The sequence below is a fragment of the Antechinus flavipes genome, chromosome 1 (assembly GCF_016432865.1).
Source record: "Antechinus flavipes isolate AdamAnt ecotype Samford, QLD, Australia chromosome 1, AdamAnt_v2, whole genome shotgun sequence".
NCBI classification, from domain to species: Eukaryota; Metazoa; Chordata; class Mammalia; order Dasyuromorphia; family Dasyuridae; genus Antechinus; species Antechinus flavipes.
Window position 1 is genome coordinate 647,701,227 of NC_067398.1, and position 10,563 is coordinate 647,711,789.

Here is a 10,563-nt window from a genome sequence, read left to right on the forward strand (position 1 = left end):
TTCCTAATTCTAGGATCTATCCATTGTACCACTTAGTTGTCTCAAATGACATGAGGCAAATGAATGATGGAAACAGAAAAAATGCCCCTGTCCCTGAAAAAGGAGTAGAGTTTGGCATCTGAAGTAAGGCACCTCTGAATTGGACAGACTAAGAAGAACAGCATCTCAGATAAATAGAAATAGTAAGAATATCAGCAAAAGACCTAAGCCATATTCCCCAAATCTTCCAGGATTATATCTCTATAGAGGCTTGTGATCCAGATACTTCCACTTCTACTTTATAGAAAACATAGACATATCCTCCAATATATTACTGTTTTCTGGTGAGGAGGAAAAAACACAATTATTGGAACCAAAAAATGTTACTAACTCTTGGGTCCAGAAGGAGAAAGATAAAAGGGTAGATACAGCTGACAGCCTAATAAATATAGAGGGAAGAAACAAGGATGGAATTACAAAATGTAAAGAGCTCTGGATGATTATGTCAGTCAGAAGGGACCAGAAGAAGAAGCCTCATATCTCAGTTCCTAACAAATATTTAATGGCACTGGGAAAATATCCAGGACAGGAAAGTTAAAACTATTATAATGGTGGTCCTGTACTATCAAGAACCTGTTTAGAAGCTACCAGAATTCTAACAGATGCCTAGATTGAGCATCATAATAAATTACTGAAGTTTCTCTAATGCTTTGTGGTTATAAAATTAGTATTTGACATATATTATCATGTTTTGTCCTCATACAAATCCTGTGGGCCATGTAGTAATCTCTCCAAGCTTGGCTATGTAAATTCAATGAAAGCAATGGTGACTTGTAGCACTCTATATGAGTTGAATTCAACAATATTTTATTTTTCTAATTGCATGTAAAGATAGTTTTCAATATTCATTTTTGTAAGATTTTAAATTCTAAAAATTTTTTTCATCCCTTCCTTATCTCCTCCCTCCCCAAGATAGCAAACAATCTGATCTAGGTTATATATATATATAATCATCTCTACCTAGGTTGAAAGAGGATATGATCAGAAGTAGGTACAGGTTTGTTTATGTAGCCACAAAAGTAAAATCTGTAACTCTTTTTAAAACCCAAAAAAGAAAACTATAGGCAAGCAAAAGGAATTCCTATTTCCCAAGTAGACTTATAGATCTTATTTCAGAGGGTGGCAAAATCAAATGAGATTCAAGCAGGATTTAGATAAAATTTTGGCTGAGTTACTGAGGAAAAAGAGATATTTATAATCACTAACCTGCTGGTAATACCCAGGAGCTCAACCCTAAATCCTCCATCTCCTGTTTACTTTTTTGGGAACTTTGTGAGAAAGTCTTGGGTTGGATAGAGAATGGGGCAGGTATTTCTAATGACCATCAGTGAAGTTTCCCATAGTTTGAAGAAATCTAGTTCACAGAAAAAGAATCATGAATTGTGTTTAGAGAAATCACTCCTGTCTCATATTTATCCATGAGTATAAATATAATATTTATAACTCACATGCGTTAAGTGTCCATTTGGCAGGAAGCAGGAAATCACAAAAGGAAGCCCCAAGGAAATCAGGAACAATCTGAATGGAAGAAAATCTGATCCAGCAGCAGGGATCCAGATTACAAGGAAGGACCTACCTGGAATGAGCAGAGAAGTTGTAAGCTGAGGGAAAGAGAAAATGCCATAATTAGAAACAGTGTATATCTCTGTATATAACTTTTAATACCATCCTCTTTGATTAGTATTCCTGGGCATGCACAGGTAAGGTAGTAGTTTTCTCAAAGTGATGGCTTTGTAACAACACTGTACATCAGTGGTATCAAACTCAAATAGAAATAGGGGTCTCGACAATACATAAGGATTCCCGCAGGCCAGATAATGACAGTCCTCTAATTTGGTGTAATTTTCGGATCCCTTCTCAGAATGTTTTTAAATTTACAAAATAAAATTCATACTATTATAAAAGAAACAATTTATACTGAAATACAATTATCAAAGTATTAAAAAAAAAGTTCATGGATCTCAGGTTAAAAACTTTTGATTAAATACAATCCAGTCCCCTAATCTGACAAAGAGACTCAGAACAAGGATTAGAATTCAAATCCACAAGATTTAATTAAATGCTTACTTAAAAAAATAAATAAATGCTTATTATGCTCCAGGCACTATATAAAGCACTAAAGATACATAATTGAAAAAAAGAATCAAGGATAAAATGACCCTACCCTGTTTAGCTTACTTCCTCCATTACTTCCAGCTTACTTCCCATTACCACCCTACAAATACTGTCCAGTCCGGTTAAGCAGGAGAGTCTCTATCCTTCTCCTCCACCCCCAATAGAGCCAGTATTCTCTCACCTTTAAGCCTTTGCTCATTCCAGCCCCTATAATTTCACCGATCCTTTAATGCCCAAACGCCCTTTCCCCATCCTTCCTCCAGAATCCCCGGAAGCCTTTTCGGAACTTCTCCAGTCGCAGTAACACTGGACAGTTCCTAGTCTATCTCATCCGCGAGTTCCGCGATGTACAAGGTCTAGATGAAGTTTTCTACCTCTTCAAACGCTGGGTAGTGCACACCGTGGAGACTTAGCAAAAGCTGAACGGCACGGGAAATCCCATCTTCCGGGCCCTCACCAGCTTCCCAATTGCTCCCTTCCTAACCCTCTTGATGCAGAGTGGAGGGAACGGACCTCAACCACCTTTAAAGAGACCTCGAAGACACCACTGCCGCGAGCCGGAAACTTGATCTCCGCCCGCCTCTAAGGCCGCCACGGGCGCGCCCCGAGAGCCCATGCGGACTCGTGTCAGTCCGCTCTAGGGTCCCTGGAGGACTCACCGTCTCGCTGGTTCATTCGGTTCCTGTTCGCTGAGAGTGCCGCGGGGAGGAAAGAAGGCGCGACAGAACAGGGCGGCTGGGAGCTCGGACCTCCTTCAGTCCCATCAGGCTTTAGCAGACGGCGCCGGAGACTGAACCCTTCTTGGCCCCAGGTCTGGAGCTGAGTTCAGTGGATGGAATTAAAGCTTTCCTTTTAATGTAAAGAGCGTTCCCTCACGAGGTGAGCAGTCCCAAGCTGGGCGGGGCTGCCGGAGAGGGACGGAGGGCTCCAGGACGGGCATGCTATAGAAGGCTGGACTAAATAAGTCCGCTCAAGCTCGGCCGGAGTCTACTCTGCCCGGGCTAGGCTCATTAGTGTAACTCTCAGAAGGCTCTGTCATTGGCTCAGAGAGCCAACTCTGAGCCAATGAAATGTGGGGCCGCCCCAATGAGAACTCAGGGCACGAGGGGCGTGGGCCTCACACAAACAAGTACAGTGCGAGACCGCTCAGTCCATTACCTCCCCGTACATACTGAAGATCCGGTCCATCCACCCGTTGGTTGGTGGTTGTCCTTCGTTCTGGAATCTAGGACCAAAAGGGCTATCGAACTGTGTTGTCTCTACTAGGCCTGTATCCATCCCAAAGAGATCATAAAAAAGAGATAAGGACTCACATGTGCATAAATGGTTGTAGAAGCTCTTTTTGTAGTGACAAAAAATTGCAAAGTGAGTAGATGCCCATCATTTGGGAATGGTTGAATAAATTATGGTATAAAAGAATATTATTGTTCTTTCAGCTACACAATAATTCATCCTGGCCCCTATTAAACAAGATGTAACAGATTATCAGTCAGTCAACAAGTATTTATATGTGCTAAGGAGACAAAGAAAGGACAAAGTAAGTTCCAGCACCCAAGGAGCACAATATGCAAACAACTAACTACAAATAAACTATATATATTCCCTGAGGGAATGAAGGGGAATGGGGAAAGGCTTCCAGCAGAAGGTAGAATTTTAGCTGAGACCCAATAGAAGCCTAGAAAGTCAGAAGGTGGAAATGAGAAGGAAAAACATTCCAGTCATGGGGGATGGTCATTGAAAATGACCAGAGCTGGGAGACAGAAGGTTTTGTTCGAGGAACAAGGTGACCACAAGATCACAAGAATATATTTGAGGGAATAAGGTTTAAGAAGAATGATGAAGTCCTGAATGGTGGGTGTTGAGGAAAGAGAAACTGAAGAATTGATAAAAATGATCCTGAGAAAGGCAGGGAGAAGACACGATAGAGATCAGTTTAGCTCCATTGTCCCTCCAGTCAGAAATCCAAGTTATGTCAAAATGATGTGAGGGGGAGGGGCTGAAACTTTTCCCCTTTAATCTGTAAAAGAAGGGTGATTTGGGATCTCAAGCTCTCTCCTGGGAAACACATACCTATTCCAGACAACATCCAGTTAAGTGGTTTCATTCAATCAGAGATCTTGGTCAACCACCCTCCATTGACATAAACTGAAATCTTTTTGGGGGGCCTGGAAACTGTACCCATTCAGGGAGTTTCCAGACCCTGGGAAAGGCCTTCAAACTCTATTTAAGTGATTTTATTCAATTGGAGATTTTTGTCTGATGGTCCTTTATTGATTATCCCAGACAGCTCTCAGCTCCAGACCAAAACTTATCCCATATAATCAAGATTTTGTTAATCTATCTCTGCCAAATTCCTAATCAGTAGTTTTGCCAGCTAAGAACGCTTTCTTCTTAGTGAACAATAAAAACCCCTTTTTGCCACACAGATTTGGGGTTTTTAAACTCTTTCTTTTGCATTGGACCTGACCCCAACCAGAGGGGATTTCCCACCCCATTTCTGGCACCTCTTCACTACCATTAACCTCATCATTTGCACCTCATCAAAACATTGTGGGCAGCCTCACCTTTCCATTGCCTGTCAGAAATCCCAGTTATGGCCTAAGATTAAATTTTCCTTATACAAACTACTTATGGCTATACCATATTCACTGCCCTCTTTTGGGTCAGTTCACCATGGTGAGATATTGGGGGGGGGGAAGGATACACCTAAGTTAGAAATCTCAAACCCCTCCCGGAGGGGCCCCAGCCTCCTATTAAGTAGGGAAGTAATATGGTTACTTTAGGAAAATCACTTTGGAGAATACTAAGTGAAGGATGGCTTGGAGCAGGAAGAGATTTATGTTAGGGAGACCAACCAGCAAGCTATTACAATAGTCCTGGTGTATGTGAAGTGGGAAAGGATTTTATCTATATTAATGACCATACTTCCAATTATCAGTTGTCCTAATCTATATCTTGCCCTTGGACCCAGTGTATACAGTGTACCCAATGTAGAAACCAAGCTTCCTGAGGCAAGCAAGGAGGAGCACTGATAGGATGATTTTGATTAAGACTTTTATTACAGTTCTACCTGATGGGTCCGCAGCCTTTGTCTCTCCAAAGGAGAAAAAGGGAGGGGAGATAATGGATTAAAGCCCAGGGTCTATTCAAAACTGCATATTTAGCTAAGGAATATGAAGCAACAAAACTTTTTTATCTGTTGCTCCTTATTTAAGTCTTGAGTAGATCCCATTCTGAGGAGTCAGAGGCTTCAGGCCAGCCCAGGTGTTCCCTGTTGCCTGTCCTAAAGGTGAAGGCTGTGTAAAATCGGGCATTCTGAATCACCACTCTTCCACTCTATCTCTTGAGAACTGAATTCTCTTTTTGATAACAGGGAAGCTAGGAAACTGCCAGGGAAAAGTTCTGAGAAAGATGCTTGTTATGGTTATGTCAAAAGATATAAAAACCCTTACTCTCAGATCAACAGACGTTTTTGCTGAATACCTGCCTGTCTCCTGTCATACTTTCTCTTTGATAAGGCCCTTGAACTGGTCTCACAGACTTCTATAAAATCCCTATACTGACTTCTTTGTCTTTTTGTAAAAGCTACATTCTGACTTCTTACCTATCTTCTCCCTTAAATAACAATACCTTGCTAAAATGAAAAGACATCCTGGCTCCTCCCTTATCTATATCTAGCTATCGTATCCAGACTGTTAGCCTTACTGGAGCCTCAAATTTCAGTATATAAAACTCTCCCAAACTCTTTCCAATTGCTAGATCATCTTAGAGACTAATCGATCAGCTATGTCATCAATGTAACTTTAAGAGAATCTCTGAATTCTTTTAAACAATGAATCCTCACACACTTCACATCTCTGGTTGAATTATTAGCTGAATTCGTTGCATTGACAAAACTATATTAACTCTACAGTTACTGTATCCAATCAGAATTAGCCATATATGTTATAGCAACTGGTTAAGAGATGACTTAGGAGGAAACATTATAGATGTCTTCAAATATCTAGAGCATAATACCTAGCATATAGTAGACATTGAATCAAAGCTTATTGATTGAAAGGCTATCCTAAAGAAGATGAGTTACTTTTGTTTTGATTGGCCCCTGAAAGCAGACCCAAAAGCAATGGATACAAGTTAAGAGATTTTCTTCATATTGATAAAAAATAAAATTAATGATGTCCAGCAGCAACAGGTGACAATAGATGGGAATTGAGAATTACAGTTGGATATATATAAATACAATATGTGTGTATATCTTATATATATATGCAAACATATGTGTGTATATCATATATATATATATGCAAACATAAATGATTCCCTTTCATAGAGACAAATGAACTCATAGTAAATATGACCACCAAGGGTGAGTTTAGAGAAAGAAGAGGGCCCAGGATATGGCTCTGATTGTTGTGGCATTCATCTTTTCCAAAGGAAAAGGAGTAAGGTTCATATTTGGAAAATAGCAAGACTTTTCAAATTTGTTTAGTGCAGAGTATAATTCTATTGTATTTTGCATTACAACTATTGTGTGCTTACAGTAAGAGGGTTTCTCCAAGAGGAGATAAGTTTTGAGTGCCATTTGTATTTAAAATTTATAGTAATGATCAAATCTCTTTTGGTGCCAAGTGGTGCTTTGTATATAAAAGGTACAAAATAAATGACTAAATTTAAGAGTTAGAACAAAAAAAGACAGAACAGAATTGAGATGGATAGAAATAGAAGCAGAGGTCACAAGGCCCTATATGTTTAAGCTAAAATAAATATTTGTCATGTAAAAAATTTTTCTTCCTATCTGGTGTTTTAAACAGATGAGGGTTCTTCTCATGAGACGCTTAAAGGATTTAACTACATTTTGTGACAGTTTAGACTTTGACATTTAATAAAGCTACAAACATTATACCTAAGGATTTCATGTTACTTTTTTTTCAATATGGGAGAGAAAACTAAAACTTTAGGTGTCCGAATCAGGATTCAAAAAGTTACCAAGCTATAATGTGGGGCCAACTTTAACGTAATGAAATTTAATATAAATAAATGTAAAGTCCTAGATTTGGTTATCAGGTAAATAAATATAAAATTAAAAGAGACAATTAAATAGACTAAAATAATTCACATGAAAAATATGGAGGGGTTTTGGTGGATTATAAACTCAATATGAGCTAGCATATTTATTTACCATACTGATTTGTTTATTTACCATATTAAAAATTAAACATTACAATTGTGAAAATAGTTTTGACTTTGAGGAACTTCTGAAAAGAGGCTATGGATCACATTTTAAGAAACACTAGTCTGGAGAAAATAAAACTTTAAGGAAGACATGAAGTATCATAAAGGGTAAAAATGAGGAAAAGGACTAAATTTGTTATTTGGCACTAAAGCAGAACCAGAGACAATGGTTAAAGTTGCAGATTTCAGCACAACATAAGAAAAAATTTCTTTACAAATTGTAGTTTAACAGGATAATAAGCTGCCTCAGGAGGAAGAAGAATTCCTATCAGTGGAGGTCTTCAAGCAGAATTTAAATAACTATTTGATAAGGATAGTGTGGCGAGATTCTTTTTCATTCACAGGTTGAAACAAGATGAGGAACTACCACCAAAAGCTGTGAGGATGAAAAATGAGATATTGGTAAAAACCATTACAAAACTCTTATTGATTTTTTTGTCAATATGACTATTGTGATATAAATTAAATGAAGGCTACTAAAAGTGCAGGCTTTTTCTTATGTGTTACATTTATAGTTTTTTCTCAAATACTAGTCTAATGTAGTTTAAGGTATGAGTTCCAATCTGTGGCTTTCCTGTACTTATCACATTCAGTTTTTTTTTTTTTCCAGGCAACTTTATATAGCTTAAAAGTACCAGAAAATTTTCATATTAATTAATTTGGGTAGATTTCTCATCACTGTGGATTCTCTGATGTAGAATAAGGTAAGAACTCCTACTAAAAGCTTTTCCACATTGATTACATTTGAAAAGCTTCACTCCTGTATGAACAATCTGATGCTGAACAAGAGTTGAACTCTGGCTGAAAGCTTTCCCACATTCATGGCATTCATAAGGTTTCTCACCAGTGTGAACTCTCTGGTGCCTAATAAGAAGTGAGCTTTGTGTGAAAGCTTTCCCACATTCAGTGCATTTGTGGGGTTTCTCTCCAGTATGAATTCTCTGGTGTAGTCTAAGTTGTGAGCTCTGACAAAAAGCTTTTCCACATTCACTACATTTATGAGGTTTCTCTCCAGTATGAATTCTATGATGTAGAGTAAGTTGTGAGCTTTGACTAAACGCCTTCCCACATTCATCACACCCATAAGGTTTTTCTCCAGTATGAATTCTTTGATGTTGAATAAGTTGTGAGCTCTGACCAAAGGCTTTGCCACATTCATCACATTCATAGGGTTTTTCTCCAGTATGAATTCTTTGATGCTGAATAAGTTGTGAACTCTGAATGAAGCCTTTTCCACACTCACTACATTTATAGGGTTTCTCTCCAGTATGTGTTCTCTGATGTAAAATAAGGCCTGAGCTGCAACTGAAAGCTTTTGAACATTTATTACATTTATATGGTTTCTCTCCAGTGTGTATTAACTTATGTTGAATAAGACGTGAACTCCAACTGAAGCCTTTCCCACATTCATTACATTTGTATGGTTTTATACCAGTATGAACTATCTGATGCTGATCAAGAGTTGAACTTTGACTGAATGATTTCCCACATTCCTTACATTCATAGGGTCTTTCTCCAGTGTGAATTCTCTGATGTAGAATAAGGTGTGAGTTCTGAATAAAGGTTTCTCCACATACATCACATTTATAGGGTCTCTCTCCAGTGTGAATTCTTTGATGTCTAATAAGTAGTGATCTTTGATTGAAAGCTTTCCCACATTCATTACATACATGAGGCCTCTCTCCTGTATGAATCCTCTGATGTAATACCAGCTGAGAATTCTGACCAAAGGCTTTTCCACATTTATCACATCCATAAGGTTTCTCTCCAGTATGAATTCTTTGATGTTGAATAAGGTGTGATCTCTGGCTAAATGTTTTCTGACACTCATTGCATTCAAATGGTTTATCTCCAGTATGAGTTTTCTGATGTCTATTAAGTTGTGAATTCAGACTAAAAGCTTTACCACATTCATAACATTTATAAGTTTTTTCCCCAGTGTGAATTAACTGATGTTGAATGAGCCGGGAACTACAAATGAAAGCTTTTGAACATTTATTACATTTATATGGTTTTTCTCCAGTATGAATTTTTTTATGTTCGCTCAAGTTTGAGCTTCGACTGAAAATTTTCCCACATTCATTACATTTGTGTGGTTTCTCTGCAGTGTGAATTCTCTGGTGTAGAAAAAAAGCTGATTTCTGCTCAAAGTTTTTGCCACAATTATCACATTCATGAACTTTTTCTTTTGTTATTCCTTTATGATGTACAAAGAATACTGATTCTGCCTCAAGTTCATTACATTTTTTGGTGACATCCTCTATAATGGCATTCTTGTGAGTCATCATGGCTTAATTAATTTTTTGAGGAAAGAGGATTTCCTGATGATAAATGTTTAAACTTCTCTCATGTTCAAAATATTCTCCAAATCTATGTTCCTTAGGAAAATTGTTTAGGATTATTTACAGTGTTTCTCCATTTGACTTTACTCTTCTGAAATCTTCCCCTCTTTCATATAACTGCTTTTTCTCAATTCTTTCTGAATCTGAAACAAGAAATTGAAAATATAATATTCTCTATGCTGAGAAAAAAACAGAATAGAAATAACATCATTGACACTTCTCTTTAAGTGGCTTTGCCTATTCTCAAAACTAACATAAAATCTAGAAAGATAATAGAAGATTGGAACTAGGAAACAGGAGAAATTAAGTAGAGGTATAATTTAGATTAGGGGCATAGTGAACACAAAGTAAACCATATGAGAAAAGTAGAACATTTGATCAGTGGAACAAGTTAAGCAGCAGAACTGGGAAAGACAAGAAATTTTGAAATACAAGTAGAGTATGTGGGAGACATTTCAGTAAATATTTGATGGATGGTATGGTCAGTGGTGATAACATGAATAGATAGATGAGGAATAATAAGAATTATATAGAAATAGAACAGAAGGCTTCATAAGTAGCATAGTCACCAGAGATGTTTAATCAAAGGCTGGATAAAAATTTGTCAAAGAATGATTCTGAAAGACTTTTATAATTCTTTAAGTATAGGTGAGAAAGAAAGGACTGCTAAGACAGGGAAAAGGAAAACAGTTTTTGCTTCTAATTTGGTCCAGCTTCAAGGTAGCACTAGAGAATATTTTAGAGAAGAAAGTTTTCCATAAACTAAGAACTTTCTTGTGGGTGGGAATATCCTGTCCTAGTTATCTGAGTTTAGATTTGGCACATCTTTTATTCT

The 10,563-nt window shown here is 37.6% G+C and overlaps 1 protein-coding gene and 1 long non-coding RNA gene across 2 annotated transcripts; both read right to left on the reverse strand.

The window, feature by feature from the left end:
* Nucleotides 1-759: 759 nt before the first annotated feature.
* On the reverse strand, nt 760-3,411 carry LOC127544572 (uncharacterized). The gene is made up of 3 exons (XR_007949476.1): nt 2,814-3,411; nt 1,488-1,615; nt 760-1,393 (listed from the first exon to the last, which is right to left on the reverse strand). It is a non-coding gene; the product is annotated as an uncharacterized LOC127544572 (long non-coding RNA).
* A 3,913-nt stretch (nt 3,412-7,324) lies between these two features.
* LOC127544571 (zinc finger protein 420-like) lies at nt 7,325-9,863 on the reverse strand. The gene has a single exon (XM_051971246.1). The coding sequence runs from the start codon at nt 9,672-9,674 to the stop codon at nt 8,037-8,039; it is 1,638 nt and encodes a 545-aa protein (XP_051827206.1). The 5' UTR covers nt 9,675-9,863; the 3' UTR covers nt 7,325-8,036.
* Nucleotides 9,864-10,563: the final 700 nt, after the last annotated feature.